The sequence below is a fragment of the Callithrix jacchus genome, chromosome 13 (genome assembly GCF_049354715.1).
Source record: "Callithrix jacchus isolate 240 chromosome 13, calJac240_pri, whole genome shotgun sequence".
NCBI lineage: Eukaryota > Metazoa > Chordata > Mammalia > Primates > Cebidae > Callithrix > Callithrix jacchus.
The window spans coordinates 41595516-41618621 of NC_133514.1; the positions used below are offsets into that span (position 1 = coordinate 41595516).

Below are 23106 nucleotides of genomic sequence, written 5' to 3' on the forward strand. Positions count from 1 at the left end.
GGGGAGAGGATCCATTTCTGACGTGGCCAGGAGAATAATGGACAGAAGAGAACGCCAGGGGTCAGTGCCGGGGTCATTGGGGAAAATGAAAAAGAAAGTCCCTCCCACAGAGGAAGATCAGATTCTATTCCAGGAACTTGCCCCACTTTATGGAAAGGGAAACGTACAGTGTTGCCCTGCAGGATGCTAGCTTTGCTACGGACCAGCCAATTCTCTTTGTCTTCATTCTTCTTTTTTCTACATGGGAAATGTTACTGTTATCATCACCAGCTAAAAGTGTAGGGGGAAAGTGGTAATATTTTTCTTTTGCTCCTAAGCAGCTGAACCAAGAGGAGTCACATTCCCACTCAATAGGGGAGGCCCACTCCTGGAGATCCTGAAATTTGAGCTGAACAGTGATTGGGAAAAACTTGAGGTCATTCCTGTTAAGAGGGGATGTGTGTGTTCTGTGTTGGAGGAAGAATGAAATGGACAGTTAGTGTACAGAAGGGTAGAGTGGTGGAGATGATGCTATGTGTTTGTTAAATCTGTTTCCTTTTACCCACACATTTAAGGTGCATTTTCCAACTTCTCCTGCAGGTAGGTCTGACTCCTAAACTCCACTAAGTGATGTCATCTGCTCTCTGCAAATGAGAATTCAGGCAACAGAGCACACTCTACCTGTGTTCTCTTAACCAACGATCACAAAGCACATCATCTAACAGCTGCTCTTAGCCACGTGCGTGTTGCTATGAGTTGGGTGGGTTCTTCAGCCTACTGTTCTCTACTTCATTAAAGCCTCTTACCGGCACTTCATTTTGTGTTCCAATGAACCATTTTTACTAACAATCACTAATAAAAGGTAAGATGCCCATGCTGGCCCTGCTGGAGCAAAACAAAAGGAAAATATAACCTTTTGTTACAAATCTTACAGAAAATTAATATTCTTCAATAAAATGAACATGGAAACAAAAGGTGAACATTAACAGACAATCGGAGCTATGCCGCCACACACCAATCATCCAAAAAGGTCTTCCATATATGGAATAATTTTATTTATCGTATCAGAAATATTATCTGTGTCAGTAAGTCTAGGATATTATGAAGATATTACCCTGGACAAATGTACCAATAATTGTACTAACAGCCTCTGGGAGAATTAAGCAGTCATGATGCCAGGATGTTCAAAAACACTGAAACAGTGATTCTCAATGTGTAATGCAAAGAAGGGATCCTCGCAGGCATCCTGCCATAAAGACCTTTCCTAGTCTTTGCCCAGTTAGCCCTTGGATCTCCAGGAACACTTCGCCTGCAATACCTAGGGTAAGTGTGGGCCCGGCCGGACTCAGGTCCAGTTGGTGCAGTGCTGGGTGGGACCGACAGGCTACAGTCAGAGCCTGATCTAAAACCTACAACCTCATACATCTGAAGGAAGCTGTTTAGCCTGCACGCTTACTTCGAGCTATTAGAAAAAAGAAAAAGCAAAGGTAAGAAGAAGGTGTGAGGGTCAATGAGAGAAAAGGCGACAAAGGCATTAATAGCTCTGGAAAGTCGTGAAACTTTAATCAGCTCATTTTAGAAACCTTCATTTTCACCTTTTTATCACCACCCACAGAATACTTACACCTGATCTCCAACCTGACTTAACAGAAGCTAGCAAATGCCCTTCCAGCTGCTCCCCTGGATTAAATAGACGCTAGGCAAGGCCAAAGTTCTGTTGGAAGGCAATCAAAACAGCTGAAACAGAAAACAAATATTTTTGGCATGTCTCTGTAGGTCCAATATGCCTGCTGCTACCATGATGAGTGAATAATACTAGATTCTGCCATTCCCAGGTGGGCTAAAGGGGCTCTTTCACCCGTACTGATATTACATCAAGATTTAGAGATACCTGAAAAATTTCCCACTGCCTTGGAGAAATGCCTTTGCCATACCTATAAAACCATCACTCATAACCATGTCTTGACATTGGGCTCTCAAGTACAGACTTACGTTCAGTGTATTAATACATCATCATCTCTTCTGGTGCGGACACCTCGGCCTTCATCAAAGGCAGGAATGCACAAAAACTCTTAGCACGTGGCTCCCACTTGCCCTCAGGAAGCTTGCAGTCCTCTTGGGAGGGACAAGGATGTTTAACCACTGATTTCACTTGGAGCAATTAATGAGACATGCAGCACATCAACGCAAGGGTTATTAGGGTTCACCGGAAGGGACAAGCATTTGGGCGGGTGTATGTATGGCTGGCTTGATGGGATCTGCCCAGCAGTTCTTCTCACTCTCCTAGGTCTACTCGGTACCTTCTTCCTTTGGCTGTGTGTGTGTTTATGAATTCCTTTTCAGATATATATATGTATATATTCTAACTATATATTCTAATATGTACATAGATAATATATAGAGAATATATAAAGTTTTTATTTGTTCATATATATATATGGAGAGAGAAAGTCCTTACTTAACATCATTCACAGGTTCTTGGAAACTGAACCTTTAAGTGAAACCAGGTCTAGCAGGTCTTCAACTAACATCGTTTCATTCAATGTCATTTCAGTATAACACTGATGCAGAAAAAGATTGGTTTAATTATACGCCATTTCACTTAAAGTCACAGTTTACAAAAAACCAATGCACAACATAAGGATTTTCCCTCTGTGTGTATGTGTATGTGTGTGTATGGCAGTATATGTGTGTGTGTGTGTATGTGTGTGTAGGTATGGGTGGGTGTGTATGTGTGTTTCTGTGTGTGTTTGTGTGTACATGTGTGTATTTATGTACTGGTGTATGTGTGTGTTTGTGTGGGTTTGTGCAGGTGTATTTATGGGTGTATATGTATATGTGTGTTTTTATGTGTACATTTGTGTGTGTATATGTGTGGGTATGCAGGGGTGTGTGTGTGTATAGTGTGTTTATGTGTAGGAGGTGTCGGGGGTGTATGTGTGTCTATCTATGTGTATGTATGTATATGTGTTTATGTGTGTGTTTATGTGTGCATTTGTATGTGTGTATATGTGTGTGTTGGTGTTTATGTGTGTATATGTGTTCGGGAGTGCATGTGTACATGTGTATTTGTGTGTGGGGGTTCTGGGATGTATGTATGTGTTTCTGTGTATTGTATATGTGTGCATGTATGGGTGTGTGTGTTTATGTGTCTATATGTGTGTTTACATGTGCTTCTTTGTATATGTATGTGGGCATGTTTGTGAGAGCGGGTGTCTGAGGGGGTGTGTGTGCGTCTGTGTGTATATGTGTATGTATGCATGGGTGTGGGTGTGTTGGAGGTGCGTGTATTTATGTGTGTTTACAAGTGTATGTGTACTTACATATCTGTGTTTATGTGTGGAGGTGTGTTTGTGTTTATATGTGTGTGTATGTGTGTTTATCTGTGTGTGTGGGTATTTATGTATGTGCTTATGTGGGTGTATGTGTGTGTGTTTATGTGTGCATTTGTGTATGTGGGTGTTTATGTGTATAGGTATGTGTATTTGTGTGTATGTGTGTTTATGTGTGAGAGGTTGTGGTATATTTTTATGTGTCTATGTGTCTATGTGTGTATGTGTGGGTATGTGGGTGTTAAGAGTGGATGTATGTGTGTATATGTATAAGGACATGTTTATGTATGTCTTTATGTTTTTATGTGTGCAGTGTGTGTATGTGTATATGGGTGTGTTTATGTTTGTGTGTGTGTTTATTGTGTTTATGTGTGTATTTGTGGGTGTGTGTGGGTGTTTATGCGGGTGTTTCTGTGTATGTGTGGGTGTGTGTGTGTGTATGTGTTGTGGGTGGGTGTGTGAGTGTACATCTTTCTGCCCTGTACTTTTTCCTTCTTCCCACATTGCAGAAAGCTACTCCTTAACTCATACGAGCAACTCTTTCCCTTTGCAGGAAATTATTCTGTAGCCACTTGAAACTGCAGCAAATCACACAAATGGCCTCCCTGGAAAACTGTTTTTAACCCCCACAATGCTTAGGCCCTTTCCTTTGAAAGCTTTCTCTTCCTTCTGTGTCTGTGTCTACTTGTGGTGTTGACTCAGACTATTCATCCAGTGAATAGAGACAACATCTAATTATATTTCCCACTGAAACATTAATGTGTTCTTAACGCTTAGCAGGTAAGAAAAATAATGCCTCTATGTTCCCCATTTTTTCCACCTGAGAACTTCATATGCAAAAAGAGATCTTTAAAGCATAGCATGAAAAGGTTTGGTTGATTAGACACGTATTAGGTTTTTCTGTGCTCTTGTGCAAAGGTTCAGCCTTTCAAATGGGGTGTCCAATTATTTGGCATTAACCCATCTCTTTTCTTTTGCTCTCCTACTTCGGAAGGCTAACACACTAGTCTCACAGCAAAAGTCATACCAAAAGCCATTTTCTTCCGCAACAGTATGCCCTGACCACCACCATCTATCTATCACTTAGAAATGTTCAGTTAATGCGTTATGCTGCCAGACACTTCAGAGCCTCACAGAATCCAAACTCCTCTTTCCTTGACATCCTGACCCCATCCTTTCCTAACACAATGCTGCCAGGGTAGCCCCCTCAACACTCCTGAAAGATAGATACCAAGATTTTCCTTGTTCTACTCACCCCTAAACTTAACCCATTTGTGGAGGCATGGAGAAATCCACGACATCTTCCAGCAAGTCTTTCTTGGCCATAATAGCTCTCAGTGATGCCTCACTCTTTTAAATTTGTAATATGCAGATATCTACAAAGTTAACAGCATGATGTAGCATGTATCAGGACACCAAGTGGGGAAAAAAAAAACCCTAACACTTTCTCTTTGTATCAAATTCCATCAGTAGCTCCTTAAAAGAAGACAGCAGAATTCTACAGGTCACGTGCTTAGAATCACACAGGTATTTTTGCCCCACTGAACTATCTGTGACTTTTTCTCTCAATGAAGTTTATGAGCTTCTCAGGGACAAGAATCTTTTATCATATAGGTTCAGAATCCCCTGAAGTAACTAACACTAATATTGCTGGACATACAGAAAATACATGGTGGATTCTCACTGATTTGCCCCATAGGGAAGCTGAGAAAATTATCAAGTTGAAATGAACAATGAAATCATACCAAAACAAATCAGTAATAGGACATGGAGACTAAGTGTGACAACAATTTCAGTGAATTGGATGGAGTTTCAATCTCCTAGAGACCCATTCTATAAGTCACTTCAGCAGGGAAGGTGTCTCTGGAGGGAAGGGGCAGACTGATAGAATCAGAATATCAATTTTCAAATGGCCTTAGAGATCATCTGAGGCAAACTGTCTTCTTAGAGACAAAGATGTGGTGCTGGAGAAGCCTCAGCCAAAGCTGGGGAGACCGGAGATTGATATAAGATACCCTCAGTCTTGACTGTGTCCCTTTCACACGCTCAGCAGCTTTGCAGCAAGAATGCACAGCTATTTCTCACTGTAGAAAGGGCCTTACCTCTGCCTGGAGAAAGGGAGGAAACTATCATTGAGAGTTCCCATCCACATTTAATGGGAATGCATTGATGTGTAACACTGTTAATTGCAGATCTACTGTAATCGCTTTATTTTCTCTATGTCATCTAGCTACATTCAACCAACACTAAGGCATTCTCTAAACAATTAGATTGTGTAGCAGCAAAAGTACAGTATGTTAACAGGAAGACGTGCAAAATGTGTGATCAAATAACACTTAGTTGAGCAGCTGAATTTTTTGTTGTTTTTGATGTTCTGACATTACTTTTCTGATAAGACAGTGTGGGGCAGGGTCACCAGTACAGTTTATAACACACCCACCCCCTCCACAGACACTCTCTGAACATCTGTCATGTGCAGGCGCTATTCCAGCAATTATGGAAGACCAAATGAATGAAACTCCATTTCTGTCCTTATGAATCTAGTAAGATGATTACAAACGAACACAAAAAGTCTAATAAAGGAAGAACATAAAGAACTAATAGGAGGCTATGGAATTTCAGAGCAGGGACAAATTCCCCCATTTCCTTAATGGGGGAAATCATACGAATAAAACCATATGGCCGGGCATGATGGCTAATGCCTGTAATCCCAGCACTTTGGGAGGCTGAGGCAGGGGGATCATGAGGTCAGGAGATCAAGACCATCCTGGCTAACATGGTGAAACCCCATCTCTACTAAAAACACAAAATATTAGCCCAGTGTGATGGCACATGCCTATAGTCTCAGCTACTAGGGAGGCTGAGGCAGGAGAATCACTTGAACCTGGGAGGCATAGGTTGCGATAAGCCAAGATCACACCACTGCACTCCAGCCTGGGTGACAGAGGGAGACTCACACACACACACACACACACACACACACACACACACACACCCATAATGTGTTTATGAAGCCATAGCCGCAGAAATTAGAAAGTACTTAATTTTAAACGATTGACTTTTTTAGATAATTCTTTTAAGTTTGAATTGACTTCTAACACTTGGTTGCCTTTTAACAATGCCTATACTAATTTTTTTACACAGATGCTGATTTTAAAGTTTTCACCAAACATTTGCTTTCATCAAAACATTGCTGCAGAGGAATTAATGATGAATAAGAACATAACTTTGCATGTCTGGTGGACTTTACAGCTTCCAAAGCATTTTCACAGCTACGATTTCGATAGATCTGATTTGGTCATCACAGAACCCTGAGGAGTATGCAGGGCCTGCTGACTGTCCCTCTGGGTGCATATGTGTGTGTGTGTCATTATAATTATTTTCACTGTGCATAGAGGAATCTGAGGGCTAGAGGAGTTTGAGGATTAACAGTGACAACTGGCATTTGTCAGACTTGTCAGACAAAAAGAAAATTGCTGGCTAAGCCTTCCAACCTAAAATTACTTTCAAGTTCTTATACTTGAAAACTCGTGTTCTTAGCAAGACCCAGTCTCCACTAAAAAGAAAAATAAAAAACTAGCTGAGTTCAGTGGCATGTGCCTGTAGTACCAACTGTTTCAGGAGGCTGATGTGGGAGGATCACTTGAGCCCAGGAGGTGGAGGCTGCAGTGAGCTATGCTTGCACCACTGCACTCCAACCTGGGTGAAAGAGTGAGACCCTGTCTTAAAAAAAGAAAAAAGAAGGAAGGAAGAAAGAAAGGGAAGGAGAAAGGGAGAGGAAGAAGAAGAGCAAGAAGAAGAAAAGAAAGACAGAGTGAGGAAGGGAGGGAGAGAGAGAAATAAAAGAAAGAAGCTCGTGTTCCTACTGGTATATGTTCTCTTGAAAACAAAACACGCCCTGGTAGCACCCAGCATCTCAGAATTCCCTAGTTCTCTTTACTCCATCCACAGCTCCTCATTCCTTCCTCGTCCTCAGACATGGGCCAACCTCTCTGCTCTCATCCTCTGCTCCCAATAGAGGATCAAAAAGCGGCCATTTGTTCCTCCATCCTAAAGAGCCAGGGCCACTGATTTATGACTTTCGAGAGTATTTGCACTTTAAAACTTTGTTAGAACTCTGCAGAAGGCATCTTGATGGTGATAAGCACATGCTGGATTCTGGCCATCAGGTGGAAGTAATCTGCAGGGAGGAAGTGACCCGGGTCCTTCATCACTTGCTGCCTCTTTCCCTTCAGTGGTTAACAAAGGTCTTCTGAGCTTATCTTCAGGGTCATAGGTGGAGAGAGGAGCTGGCACAATGCATTGAAAGGAACTTCGTGGATGCACAGTGACAAATTTAACAAGTAGAGAAAGCCCAAGCAGAGTCTCCAGAGGCTGAGATACAAATTTTAAAAAAGGATCTGGGAAGCAGCCCGAGTCTGACAATGACACCCCCAACTCTCACTCCTAACTCCACACATAAACACTTGTGCTGGCCTTGACCTCAGACTGTACGGGCTCACGCCCCGTGGTTCTTAAAATCTGCCCCAAGTCCAGAGGGAGGATCTTGGAGTCCTACAACAATGACCCAAGATGCTCCCGCCTGCATTTGCAAACAGAGTGGGAAAGCTGTCCTTACCTCGTAGTGGGCCACACGCTGCGATTCGGAGATCAGCTGTGCACTGCACACCTTGCAGTAACTGTCTGTAAATAAATCCTGATCGATATCGGAGGACTTCATCAGGCTACAGGAGAATCAACAGAAAAGAAAAATGAGTCCACTGCTTTGATGTTTAATGCAGGATATTAACCATGTGAAAAGGATCACAGTAACAGGTCTGACAATGGTGACAGAGAGGCAGGTCTCCCTTGACGTTACCGTATCGATTAACCATATTATGTCTATACGTTATAATTTTCTCATAAATACCCAACAGAGTTGCTATACCCTGAAATTAGAAATCCAGCTATAGTTTTTCTGTTTGAACAAACCAGACTTATATCTAATGCCTTGTCAAGCGTTTCTGTGAAGGTGGGGTGCCATGGCTCACACCTATAGTCCCAGTGCTTTGGGAGACCAAGGTGGGAGCATCACTTGAGGCCAAGAGTTTGAGACCAGCATGAGCAACATAGAGATATTCTGTCTCTACAAACATAAAAATTCTAAAAAGTGATGTATGTGAGATATTTTCACGTTATATATATTAACAAAATGTCGTAAATGAACTTTGATGCAACATCACACTAGAAAATTAAGTGGCTCCTAAATCCAAATTCAGATAAATCCTTCTTTAAGGGAACATTAGGAAAAGGTTTATCATTAGCAAAAGAGATTTATAAGTCTGTGTGGTATTATACTGCATTTGTTTAAAAATATGTACAGAGGTATAAAAAACATTTCAGGAAATTATAGCTCAATTTTAATAGCACTTATCTGTGGGAAATGATAGAAAATTGCAAAAGCAATTTTTAATTTTCTTTCTTCAACAATCATATATTACTTTCGTAGTCAAGGAGGAAGTTAGCTTTGTCTAGAGATTTTAAGCAGTATAAACTCTAGTTTGGAGTTGGATAGTTACAATTAGAAAATTCAGAAATAAAATCAGACTAAAATATAACTTTCCTTGCAACCTCACACTTTGTAACACCAGAGACCTCACTGTTCAAGCTGACTCTTCTCCATTTAGAGTTGTTGAATTCAGAAAGGCCACCTCCATCACTGCGCGCCACAACTGGACCCACAAAGTAAATAAACATATTCTCAGATTCCAAACCTGGAATCAAACTGCAGCCAAGGATCTCAAGCTTCTGAAATCAATCTGTTGGAAATGGATCTTATGGCAGCTGAAGTGTCATGTTTCCACCCTGGAAACACACCCCAGTGCATCTGACCACTTTCACTCAGCCCGCAAACTCCGCTTGTTTCACCCGGCCCGCAAACTCCGCTTGTTTCACCCGGCCCGCAAACTCCGCTTGTTTCACCAGGCCCGCAAACTCCACTTGTTTCACCCGGCCCGCAAACTCCGCTTGTTTCACCCGGCCCGCAAACTCCGCTTGTTTCACCCGGCCCGCAAACTCCGCTTGTTTCACCCGGCCCGCAAACTCCGCTTGTTTCACCAGGCCCGCAAACTCCGCTTGTTTCACCCGGCCCGGCCCGCAAACTCCGCTTGTTTCACCCGGCCCGCAAACTCCGCTTGTTTCACCCAGCGTGCAAACTCCTATTACTACCAGCCAAGCATGCTGTCTACCAGGACCATGGCAGACAGCATGCTCTATGGAGAGGCAAAAGAAGCTCAGACAACAGTAATATGGAAGGTACTTTGGACTTTATCTTATTCCAACACCATCATCTTACCTATAAGACTGTCCACAGTTACACTGCTAGTCATTAGCATAGCCAAAAATACTGCCTCACTTCCAGGAGTCAGATTTCCACAGGCTAGATCCATCCCAGATCTGGTGCTACCACATGGCATTGGGTGAGTCAGTCAACTTTCCATGCCACTGTTTCCCCCATATAAAAATTGAGATAATAATATTTTCTATGCCTCCTTAGAAAGTGATAGTGAAGATCACAGGGAGGAATATATGAGAAAGTGCCATAGCAACCATAAAACTCTCTGCATTTGAAAGGGAACAGTAGTATATTTTTAAATAACATCCTGATGTTGTCAAGTTGTTGGCCAAGTCCTGAGCAATGCAACAAAATGAAGCACTGTGACTCATTTTAGGTGGTTTTTGAAATGATCTAAATAACCAGGCCGTATTAGTAAAGTATTTGCCTGAAATAAAAGGCTGTCTGCCTCAACACTCCATTCTCACATTCTGTCCTTAGCCCTGGCTCTAGTGGCTCATTCAGGGCATTTGTATTCAGCAATTCAAAAGGATTTACAGTTTCTGCTCCTAAGAGATAATAATACCTGTGGTTTTTCAATGCCCCCAGCAAGCAATAGCTATGCCATGTACCACTGTGTCTCATGGTTGATGTAGGCCTGTTATTTCAGGAAGGACCACACCTGGCAGGTGGCCCAATTGGCCTGGAGTCTATCGCCTGCTGTGCCTGCAGATCCACCTCCTCTCCCACAAGGCAACCTGTTCCAGAAAGTCCAGAAGCTCTAGTTGTTAGGTTTTTCTTAGGCTGAATCAAAATCTGTCCCACCAAAGTTTTCATCCAGTGATTGTGTCATTAGGTACAACATGGGACCATACCAGTCTCCATTTTTTCAAGTGATATCCTCCCTCGAGTGTCTGAAGATAACTCTCTTTTATCTACTTCCACGTCCTACCTGGCCTTACCATCTTGTTCTCAGTCTATTTCATTATAGTCTGTCTTCTTCAAAAGCAAGACCAAGACCAGAATAGGGCAATCCAGAGATGGGAACTTCTGAGGCAGAGGATTGCCAGTCCCAATGCCAACCCAAAATATCACAGTCATTTGTAATGCTCTCTATTCACGGCCCAGAATGTAAATGAAGAAGAGGTGTTTTGATGATGAGAAACTGTAGTACAACATTTTGAAATGTCAAATAAGAAGAGAAAACTTACTAAGGTATATTTTTAAGCCAAGCTTCTATAAGTGGTTGTGTTTAAACATTATCGTGTTCCCTGCTATTTCTAATAAAAAAGCACACGAAAATAGATTCACGGGTGACCTGGTTAATAAGAATCTCCAAACTCACTGCACACTCCTTCCTCATTATACAACCAACTGCAAAAATCAAACACTGTGAAAGGATATTCAAGGTACGTGTCGGACCAAGCAGGCCCGTAGGAGTCTGAGTCTCGGTAAAGCAGCTGTGCAACAGAAATAGCTTTAAATGCAGAATATAAAATGTGTATACTAAAAAAAAATTCAAGGGAAGAGAAAATATCATGGCTTTTTCCACTGTTTTATATAAGAACATTGATTTGAACAAGTCCACATGCAATTTTTAAAAAGGCAATAAGGACCCCTCTGAAATTGATGACACCTGAGTGGAATACCTGAACAAGTTACATTCCAGTGGGAGGCAATTAGTGAACAAGTGTCAGCCTGGTTGGTACATGAGGGTTTTCCTCCAGGAAAAGAAAGCTCTGTCCATGTAGGTCACTTTAGACAACCAGAGGGTCCAATTTATGATGCAAAGACTGGAATTCCCAAGAAGAGAGGATGTCACTTGCTCCCCTCCTCTAGTTTGTTCAGAAGAGGATTTTAGCTTCACTGGCCTTCATTCACTGTCTTCACCAAGACAGCTGGTAAGAAAAAGGAAGGGAAAAAAAAAAAAAAAAAAAGATTTCCAGTTTTTTAGCCTTGTCCATGGTCCTGACGAGCCCATGCTCTACTCCAGCAGCTGGAGTAAAGACAGAGCCATTGATCACTTACTGGTCAGTCCAATCTGTCCCATCACAGCCAGTGTCTGGTGTCCTCCCCCTTGAAACATTCATATTGTGCTGTGCCATGAGACCTTGGGACATTCTGAGGAGGGACACAAGAGTAGGGGAAGACAGTAATTTGATTTCCTGAGTCTGAAATGGACCTGAAAGAAAGCACCATCTGTACCCCCAGGCACAGCACATTGCAAAGACAGGCACATGGCCTAGCAACCACTGGAGGATCTGAATGACCTCTTATCACTCTGCAATACTCACAGAGGATAATGCTACCCACAATGGAGGAAAGAAGCCCCCACCCGAGGTGGATGCAGTACTAAAGCAGGTCACATTCTCACATGCTGTCCTGGGGTCTTAGTTTCTACAGATCCATGCATATAGCAGTGACAGTGTGAGACTCAGAGGTGCAGCTAGGTGTCAGAAATAAAGGAAATATCAAGGAGGAGAGCTTTTATTGATTCCATAATGGTTTGAGGAAATCTACTGTGAGTGAAGCTCAGGGATAACAGAGGCACAGCCCATGTCTTCCGAATCTTTCTGAGCTACTGAGTAAGAAGAGACATACACACACCAACATCTAAGGCATGGGCAACTAATTTCAGCAATTTGGCTGATGGAAAGTGATACAGGATTTGAGAAGACAGAAAGGATTATCAAGAAACTCCTCAAGAAAGTTCTATTAGGGTTGAAAATTTGAGGATGGATAGGATTAGAGTGGAAAGAAATGAGTTCCAACTCAGAAGTTAATTCTTTTCCCTGGCACAGAGAAAGAAATCTTACTACCACTAGGCATGAGAATATATATAGGAGGGGCATTGGTGGGGCTAATTTGGAATATTTCAACATAAGGGGGAAAGGCAGAAAAATGCAAGGAAAAGAATCTCAAAACCTAGATGGAGTAAAATGAGGCTGGGGGAGAACAGCCAGGTCCTGAAATGTTTCTCAAGGTGCAAGGAATGGCCTTTTTCAGGATCCTCAGATGCAGATATGAAACCTTCCTTTCTGCTTCTTTCTGCTTCTCAAGAACAGATGAAAGGAATGCAGGCTAAAACTCCAGAGCGATCTGGGGCTTCATGGAAAAGAGTCATATTCTTTTTACATTTTTATTCTAGATTCAGGGAGTACAGGTACTTGCTTCTTACATGTGTATATTGCATAATGGTGGGGAGAGCACACCCATCCCTCAAGCATTAAACACTGTACCCACAGCCTGAGCGCGGTGGCTCAAGCCTGTAATCCCAGCACTTTGGGAGGCCAAGGCGGGTGGATCACGAGGTCAAGAGATCGAGACCATCCTGGTCAACATGGTGAAACCCCGTCTCTACTAAAGATACAAAAAATTAGCTGGGCATGGTGGTGTGTGCCTGTAATCCCAGCTACTCGGGAGGCTGAAGCAGGAGAATTGCCTGAACCCAGGAGGCGGAGGTTGCGGTGAGCCGAGATGGCGCCATTGCACTCCAGCCTGGGTAACAAGAGTGAAACTCTGTCTCAAAAAAAAAAAAAAAAATACACTGTACCCACTAGATAATGGTTTAACTGTCACCCCCTCTTCCGCTCCTCCCTTCTTTTGGAGTCCCCAGTGTGCTTTATGTCTACATGTACCCATTGTTTAGCTTCCACTTATAAGTGAGGGGATGCAATATTTGATTTTCTAATTCTGAGTTAGTTCACTTAAAATGACATCCTCCACCTCCACCCCGGTTGCTTCAAAGGACATTATTTCATTCTTTTTATGGCTGTGTGGTATTCCATGGTATATATGTACCATATTTCCTTTATCTAATCAACCATTGGGGGATACTTAGGTTAGTTCCATGACCTTGCTATCGTAAATAGTGCTGCAATCAACAGATAAGTACAGGTATCTTTTGGGGTATCTGTGCAGAGGAAATTATTTCAAAAAGATTAGTATTTTTCACTCCATTCCACTTCTGATGGTGCTGAAATAACTTCTGACTCAGAGAGTCCAAAACCCATGCAGGGCTCTTCAGAGGGAAAGACACTGGTTCAAATCCAGGTGTGGCTGCTTGCCAACTAGGTTGTTCAGCAACTTACACAGCCTCGCTAAGCCCTGGATTCCTTAGTTGTAAAATGGGGGGAACATTCTCACAGGGTTATTGTGAGGATTAGAAATAATGTAGATGAGCCATCTAGCACAGACTGGGGCATAGCGGAGATACGCGAAAAGGGGATATTACCATCATTATCATTAATATTATTAACTTTATATAATCGTTATTCTTATTTTCAGAGGGATGCTGCAAATATTTAAGAAGAGAAATAAATAGAACCACATGAAAGGCTAAGCGAGAAGATAACACGGTCGGTATCCTGAAATCACAGCTTTTATCGCTATTACAGCCTTTCTCTTTGGTATCAACAGTACCATCCACAAAGATGGCTCGTTTCCACGGAAATGCAGCTGCCCACTCCTCCTGCCAGCTGAAACTCCGGCCTGTGAAGACCCCGTACTGCATAAACGTTTAAAATCTATTTTTGTTGTCACAAGGCGCTGACCCTGGCAGAAGGAGAGGTTTGATGAGAACTTTGTCTCACCCTCTCATCCTCCCATGAGTGCTCACCTCCCATGACCTGCTTCCCAAGGGGGTGCAAAGGGAGAAGCATGTCATTCAAAGTATGGCAGAGGCCCAGGCACTCCAGCAACCAGAACTCCCTGTGGCAGTCCCCAGGCTCAGGGATAACAGAGGCACAACTCCTGTCTTCCAAATCTTTCTGAGCTACTGAGTAAGAAGAGACATACACACACCAACACCTAAGATGCAGGCAACTAATTTCAGTGGAATCTGGCTGAAGGAAAGTGAATCAGGATTTGAGAAGACAGAAAGGATTATCAAAAATCTCTTTAAGAAAGTTCTATAGGTTTAAAAATTTGAGGATGGAGAGCTTTGCAAGCTCTCCAGTGTCAGGAATTCTGGCTGCTCTAACAATGATCCCAACAGGCCTGGCCTCTTGTGAGAGCTCCTGACCCAGAGGCATAAAGATTTCACTGAAGTGCTTCCCGAGCCAGGCCTTGTGCTGAGGGCTTTATATAAATCACCTGATTTAATTCCCTCAAAGAGCTGTGTAGACTTGACAGCCTCATTGTCTAAATAAGAAGACTCGGGCTTGGCAATTGAGTAACTCACCCAGAGGTCACTCAGCTCCTAAGTGGTGCTGTTTTCCAAGCCAGGGCTGACCTCTGTGCTCACAGCCTTCACCCCTCCCCTGGGCCTCTGTCCTCAGCATTGGGCATGCCCTTCAGTTTGTTCCCTGCTCCCTCCGGCTAGCGACCACCATAAAAATTTACAAAAGGAAAGCCAAGGGTAGAAATTCGGTGCAGAATTAATATACTGGGACCTGAAGAGCCTCAATGGTCCAGATGGAGCCTCAGAAGCTATTTCTGACCTCAGTGCCCAGATTCTCTTTTCCGTGTTTGCCTGAACTGAGCTGGGACGCGCTAACATCTTCCCGGACATTCTATTTCAGCTTCTGCCCGCACAACCATGATTCTGCCCCTCTGCAACCTCACTCCCCCTCAGCAGATCCATGACCTACTGCTGCCCCCAACATGGCATGACACCTCAAAAAGCCACTGTGCCCTCTTCCCAGTCCTGCTGACCCTTCTCCATCCAGCCTGGAACCTTCCACCAGATGATACCCCCTGCCCACCCACACCACCACCAAACAGCCTGGTCCCCGAGCCCAGCTGACCTTGGCAGTGCTAACCAGCTCACTGGCTCCCTGGATCCAAGGCAGAGAGGCTGAACTTTTATCTCCTTCAATTTTGACAAACTCCATGGCAGACTAAAAATGCTATCAATTAAGATGAACTATGACCTGGTTATGAACGTGAAACAGACAAAAGGCCTTCCACTGCTGTTTAAACTCAGCCCAATTTAAAAACTTTTTCATCTCAAAAAAGCAATTGAACTTGCTTCTACTTTGATTTACTAAAACAAAGGAGAAGGGATGAGACTCAGCTCAGAAGGGAGGGGAGTACGGGAGTGAGGGCTGACTTGTTTCCAGCCTTGGTCTGCTCTTTTGTTATAATTTTGTTTTTATTCCCTGAACCTTAAACCGTATCTGGTACTTTGGTGCCTGTTGTACGATGTTTGCTCCCTTTCCCCCGCCACTGTCCTTCTGAGGCAAGAAAAACCTCCTTGCTCTCTAGGCTGTCTACCAACAGCAGGAGAGATTCGGGAGGTAAGCGAGTGGTTTTTGCAAACATCCATGGCTGCCTGCACAGGAGCCTCAGAGGATGAGCTGGAGGCAGGGTCTGTCCTGTCCCGGTCACACCTCCCCCCACATGAAGGTGGGTAAGGCAGGGCTGGTTGCCGTGGCAGCAGACAACGTAGCCTTAGGAAAAAAGAAAAAAGAAACAAGAAAAGTACTCTAGAAATGAAATCATCTTGATCTTCCATCAGAGAAAGGGGACAGCAGGCAGCTAGGGTGCAGCACAGGGGAAGACGTGTGACCTGCACTCCTGGGGCCACAGGCTCCAGCACACACTCTCCCTTCATTCACACACACACTAAGTCGACAGGCAGGGGAATCCCCTGTGCAGCAGCTGAGAGCAGGATGAAGGTCAAGTACACAGCCAGCTTGAAGAGCCTTTTCAATTCCCGGTTCCTCAGGATGAGGACCTTTCTTCTGGTCTGAGGCTGTCTTCCCCATTCCTGATGTTGCTCAGATAAAGGAATCTGGCAGTCTAAGTCTCCCACCGCACGTCACCCAGATGCAGGTGCAAGCTCTGCTTTCCAGCCTGAGCTTTGTTTAAAAAGAGAGAGATGGAGCAAAAACTCCCCACACCACTGCCTTCTCCTGCCTGGCGTTGCCAGGAGCTGCATCGCTGACTCACACCACTTGAATAATTGCCTTTTAATGGCACCATTTTCTTCACTTATAAAACCAGGCTCTTTGATTCCTGACTCAGGGGCATCGGCCACTGCTGGGCACATGCGCTTCACCCCCAGCCCCGGGCCGTGGAACCATAGCTGTCAATCACATGGCACAGACTGGCCTGATGACATCCAGGAAGCAGAGCAGCAAAGCCAGCCCCGGCCTGCAGGGCAGCTCTCTGGGCCAGCCTCCGAGGGCAGGCACATGCGGCTAATTCCTTACCACCTCTCCCCTCTCTGATCTCTTTTCCTTTGTCTGCGTGGACAAGTCTGAATTGTAGACTCCAGCAAACATGAGCAGAGCAGGTGCTGACCAGCCCAGCCCAAGGCTTCAGATTTTCACTGTAAATTCTAAGCAAATACCACAGCTTTTCCATGTAATTCGCCAAATGGCCTCTGCCTAAGTCCTGGACATACAACATCACTTGGATTCTCTCTTTATTTGTGAAATAAATTTTTATTGAGAGTTTACTCTATGGCTGGTACTGCTCTAAGCACTCGGTCTGCAGCAATGAACAAGGTTCTGATCTCATGGAAAAGGTTCACATTCTGGGATCCAGCATACACCACCCTCCATAAACACAGACACACTTCCCACCTGCTTCAACATATAAATAGAATATTCACGCCAGCTGGAAGACAATCGCTCTGGCAGGCCCCCATGTCATCCTACTGGAACATCTCCTTACCCTGTAGGTACTCACTAAGGCTTCAGTACGTCCCTTTGCCTCCACCTAACAGGGAGACCAGGGACCTGAGGACCAGAGGCAGGTGGGGGCTAGCAGAGGCTCTGCAAGATAAAAGCCATTCTATCTGGCTTTCTAAAGGGACCCTGCAGTGGAAGATTTGGGGAGAACCCAAGGTGTCAGGCGATAACACGCAGCAAGCCCAAATGCACCCAGCTGGTGTGTCCGGCCAGCACGATGGAGCACAGTTGTCAGGGAGAGTGCAGGTGCTTCTGTAGGACACTAATGGATAAACTCCAGCACCTTCCTGGGTCACAGCGGGCCCAAAGCATCTGCTTCCTCTTTCTGCACTTTCAGAGGGAAGAAAGTGAGTGACAGGTGGAGAGCTTGGATTTTCAACTAGTTTACCACTTCAAGTCAGAGCAAAAACAGAGCCCACATCACGGGGGAAAGCCAGAGGCAGAGAGAAACAGAAAAGATCACCACCTGCAAAGAGAAGCAGGGAGAGGAGGAGAAAATATGAGAGAATAAAGCATGCTCCTCATGTTTCCCATCGCTCATTCCATCACACCAAAGGGCTGCACACCCAGGCGGAAAAGCCACTCACATGTTAAAAAAATAGGCTCCTACCTTCCCCCACCCAACGGAGAAAAGCCCACATGGGTCCCCCCATTTTACTATGCATCGGCAAACTGAGTGAAGCAGGTGCCTGCTCCAGACAGGTGGATTTTCCTAACAAGCTGAACGACTATAGGACTCTTCCTTTCAACGGTGAATACAAGCCTTCAAAAATGCAGTTTCTAAATATGTATTCCATTACTGTAACTTGTTTACATGATTTATCTTCACAAGACTGCCCCTACGAAACCAGACAGATTGAGGGCAGATTTAAATGCAGCAATGGCATTCAGGCCTGGGGAAGCACAGTTCTGCACCTGTATTCAACTGCAGAGGAAAGCACTGACGAGACAGAGCAAGCTGCTGCAGGGAACACTATTATTTTTATTTGAATTCATACTCCGAGGTTGCTGCAAGTGCTGTCAGTCAGCCAGCAGACACTCTTGCTCCCTTCTCCTCTACCGCATATTAACTTGACTGGGCATCTCTGAGGAATTCTAACTGCTTGGCGCTGATTTGTCTCCTGACCTTCCTAAAATCAGTGAAAATGTAGAGTCCATGTAAAAGTATCTAGAGAAGCCAAAACAGGAAGACACAGGAATTTAAATGTTGCGAAGGCAGAGGAAGGGACTCACTATCCAGCCGCTCCCTACAAATGTCTACATGGCAGCCTCCCCCACCCTTTCTAATGGAAGTCTTTCCATTAGAACTTCCATTCAGATTTCCATTGAGAGTTGGTTTGAGAACTTGGGACTCCCCTACTTTGGGATGCAGTAAGAAATTGGGAAAATAATGATCTCTTTGGGAATTCAGCAACTATGGGAAATTAACCATAGAAAGGTTATTGTTTGTGTATTAGAATCATCAATAAACAACAGGGAGATTGATGAAACTTAAAATATCTGGCCGCATCAAGAGTTGGCCCTGCTGTATACAAGATCCTGTGCACATTTTCACAGGAGGAGAAGCTGAAAGTTAAGCATCATCTCATCAAGCTGAACAACCCAGCAACTGCACTCCTAATTTCAGACAAGAAAGAGTCTTGCTCACGTACGACACAAAGCATGTAAGAGATGATGATAGTAACACTGTTCAAATAGCAAAGCCTGTAATCAGCCCACAAGCACACCTACGGGAGAGTGGATGAATAAACCGAGGTACTGTCACAGCATGAATGGGGCACAGCAACACACCAGAATATGGAGAAATCAGAGCAATCTAATATTTATGTGAAAAAGTGGAATCCAAAGATCATGCCTACAAGATCCTTTTTATAAAGTCAAAACCAACTGAAGTGAAAATGTAGACATCTTGGGCACACATGTAGAAAAGATACGACTCTAAAAATGTCTGGCAAAGAAGTGAGAACTGGATTTACAATAGTGATTGCCTCAGGTGGTGAAGGCAGAAGAGACGAGAGAGAAATACATGGACAGATGTAAGTGGTTGCCAGGTCTCAGCTTTTCTTTAGAAGATGTTGTATGGGTGCCCACTCTGTTATTCACAACGATGGTAACTGATGTTAGTGATAGTGAGATGATGACTGATAGACAGATAGATAGATAGATAGAAACATAGGTAGATAGAAACTAAATAGATGATGGATTGATTGACAGAAACATAGATACATACGTAAGACAAAAAAATGGATGGATAGGTAGAAAGATACCATGTATGCACCAATAATGAGAGTTGATTTGCTAGAATTGAATCTTCCACACCCTCTGCAATAGGGACATTGTTTTTTTCCTTTCTCCTGTCCACAAAAGATCAGACTGAATTTCCCAGCCTCTCTGCAGTTAGGACACCACATAACTGAGCTCTGGGTGGTGAAATGTATACAAAAATCATGGACACACTTCCAGGCCTGGCCCTTAAAAACCTGCAGCTTGATCTAACCACCTCTCTTTCTGCAGGCTGGATGCCACTGCCCTGGTCAACTTCGGAAGCCACATGGTAAAGAAGGCAGGCTCTCTAAAAGCCTTGGTTCCTGAATGACTGCATGGAACAGAACCCCATTTCCCCAACCCCTGGGTGCCCACTGGACTTTCATTTTACTGGGAACTAAACTTCTAAGGTACTAAGCCACCATGATTCCGGGATTTACCCAGCATGACCTTAACTAACTCTACTTGAACCTGAGTGACTTGGTATGGCTAGAAAAAACAAAACAAAACAAAACACAGAAGTGCCTTTTTTACCCAGTGAAACCTCTTATGTGCTTTGTAGAGGAGCATTGGAAAAAGCAGAGATGTTCAAGGGTCTGAGAGTCCAGAGACCAAACCCGATCCCTTGTCTCTGGCTCAGCTCTCTGAGTCATGGCACTAAACAGTGAAGACCTCAATGAGAATGCTCATTCAGGTCAGGGACACTCCATTTCTCATTTGAACAGAGTGTGGCTTCTGGGGGCTAAAATCAAGCAACTCATGAGAAAGCAGAGCATCATCGCAGGACAAGGCGTGTGCCTGGCACATGGTCCAGGAGCATCTTTACAGGTGTGCCGACCAGGAGGATGTTCTCAGGTACCAGTGGTGCCTGCCAAGAAGGCTGCTCTCTTTCTCTAGTTTGGAATAAACCCATGCTCCTCACTCCCTGGTGCATTAGTGTTGGTGTCTTGTGGAATCTGCTTTGCCATCTTGTGAGGGGCAAATGGAGCAGATGGCCCTGACCACTGGGATGCCAGGTAATGAGCAAGTGCCACACATCAGAGTCGCAGGGTCTTGTCACCTAGCCAGAAATGACAGCTGAGCCATCTGGCAACAGCCCTGATGCTGGAGAGGAGGCACACATCTCACCGCTCCACCTCTTAATGTAGTTACACTGTCAAATTCTTCCCCCAAATCAGTTCTTTGTGCCTTTTAGCTGAAATGAGCAGCATCTGGCCAGTTTCCAGGAAATGAGACTGTATTGATATAGATTTTTCATATAGATTCATTCCCTGGGTGGGAAGTTCCTGGCTCTGGGGACAGCATGGAAGCCTTGCTGTGAGCTGGTGATGCCCTTCTTTTGTTTATTTATATTTTTTTATCTCTTGAGACAAGTTCTTGCTCTCTTACCCAGCCTGGAGTGCAGTGTCATAATCACAGCTCACTGTTAGCCTCAGCCTCCTGGGCTCAGGCAATCCTCCTGCCTCAGCCTCCAGAATAGCTAGGACTACAGGTATGTGCCACTATGTGCAGCTAACTTTTTGATTTTTTTTAAAGATGGGGTCTGACTATGTTGCCCAGGCTGGGGGTTATACCCTTCTAATGTATTCCTCACTCTCCTCATTAGCTCTGCTTAAGCCTGGCAGTGAACTGTTGGTGTCTTCAACCATCCTGCCCACCTGCCATGGCCAGACTGACCCTTAGTCAATGCCACCAGCCCTGCCCCTCCTAATAACCTCCTACACTACTTGCCAGGTGGGGAAAAGGTGAGGCTGCTCCATGGGGAAAAAGACCAGCATCAGGGAAGAGCAGGAAGGAAACAGAAGACATGAACACATAGGTAGACAGTGAAGAAAGGATTTGGAAGGTGAAGAGGCCAAAATAAAGGGGCAGGACACGAAGGCAACTGGAACTGAGTGGCATAAAGAGAATGAGGTCACATTAATGATGGAGGTGAGAATGAAAACATCACAGCACCAGAAAGGGCCTTAGGGAACATCTAGCCTAACCCTTTCACATTCCCAAAGAATATGGAAAAGATACCCCGGTAAATGATGACACTTACCCAAATGGACCCTGTATATAAAAAGCAAAACGGAGATCCCTAATTCCTGAAATAATGTTCTTTTCCTGCAGCTCACTGCCTCATCCAGAATATTTACTATCTTCCTTTGAAGAATCACATTGGGCAGGGAAAACCAAAAGCGCCCTTTTAAGCTTTGGGGAAACAAGCCCTCTGTGACTGAGCAGCAGATGCCGTGGTGCAGAGATGCCTAGAAAGACCAGCTTCCAGGTCAGATCTCCGGGGGCTGGCGAGAGGGAGGCACAGAGCAGCGGCAGGCAGCTGGGCTCCGGTGTGCCTTCCTCTTCTGCCACCCTCAGAAACTTACAGGTAAGCATTTTGTCTAAAATGGCAAAGCCCAGAGATCTGTGCCACATGAAGATGTTAGGGTCAAAGTGGAAAGTACATTTAACTGCAGATTCCACCTCAAACTGAGCGCTAGCTGCAATCCCACCACTAGGTATCTACCCAAAGGAAAGGAAATCCATATACCAAAAAGATACCTGCATTTGTATGTTTATTACAGCACTAGTCACGATAGTGAATCAACCTGAATGTCCATCGATGAATGAATTGATAAAGAAAGCGTGGTTTACCACAGAATACTATGCAGTCATTAAAAGAATGAAAGCATGTCTTTTGCAGCCACATGGATGGATTGGAGGTTATTACCCTAAGTAAAACATGCCAGGCACAGAAAGTCAAAAGCCAGGTGCATTCTCCCTCATAAGTAGGTGCTAAAAAAAAAGTATAACCCAGGGACATAGAGTGTGGAGTGAAAGACAACGAAGTCTTAGAAGAGTAACGGGTGGATAATGAGAAACTCATTAATGTTACCAATACGCATTCGAGGCACGTAACAAAATCATACAGTACCCCATATAGTTCTGTGAATTTTAAAAAGCCTCTGGGTGCAGTGGCTCACGTCTGTAATCCCAGCATTTTGGGAGGCCGAGGCGGGTGGATCACTTGAGGTAATGAGTTCAAAACCAGCCTGTCCAACATGGCAAAACCCCATCTCTACTTAAAATACAAAATTAGCCGGGCATGGTGGTGCATGCCTATAATTCCAGCTACTCGGGAGGCTGAGGCAGGAGAACCACTTGAACCTGGGAGGCGAAGGTTGTAATGAGCCAAGATCGTGCCACTGTACTCCAGCCTGGGCAACAAGAGCAAAACTCCATCTAAAAAAAAAACAGCAACTCCTAATTTAAGTAGTAATTCCTATTTGCCACCAAACAAAACTAAGTGGTGATCCTCCCAAGTCAGTGGGCTGTGAGTTGCCTACTGATGGAGTGGCCTGGACTCACATTAAAATAAGTCCTTGGAACATCTTTGGTGGACAAGGAAGATGCATGGCTGAGGTGCCCTTTCAAGCAAGAAACACTTGCCTCGACTTGCTGAGAATACAGTTGGCACTCAGCCTTCAGCAACCTGCCCCTTCAGGAATGGCTTGCTTCAGAGAGTCACGCCCCAAAGTCACACTCCTCCAGGTACCTGCAGCTCCTGCCTCATCCAGAACTGACAGCCGCAAAG

General features: G+C 44.3%; 1 protein-coding gene across 3 annotated transcripts in view; it reads right to left on the reverse strand.

Moving 5' to 3' along the window:
* ZMAT4 (zinc finger matrin-type 4) overlaps positions 1 to 23106 on the reverse strand; it is a 360398-nt gene that overhangs the window by 276151 nt on the left and 61141 nt on the right. For all 3 annotated transcript variants that reach the window (XM_035270372.3, XM_017963828.4, XM_035270371.3), the window contains exon 2: positions 7930 to 8035. In XM_035270372.3, coding sequence (XP_035126263.3) covers positions 7930 to 8031 — 102 coding nt within the window. In that variant the 5' untranslated portion in view covers positions 8032 to 8035. The remainder of the gene's footprint in view (positions 1 to 7929; positions 8036 to 23106) is intronic.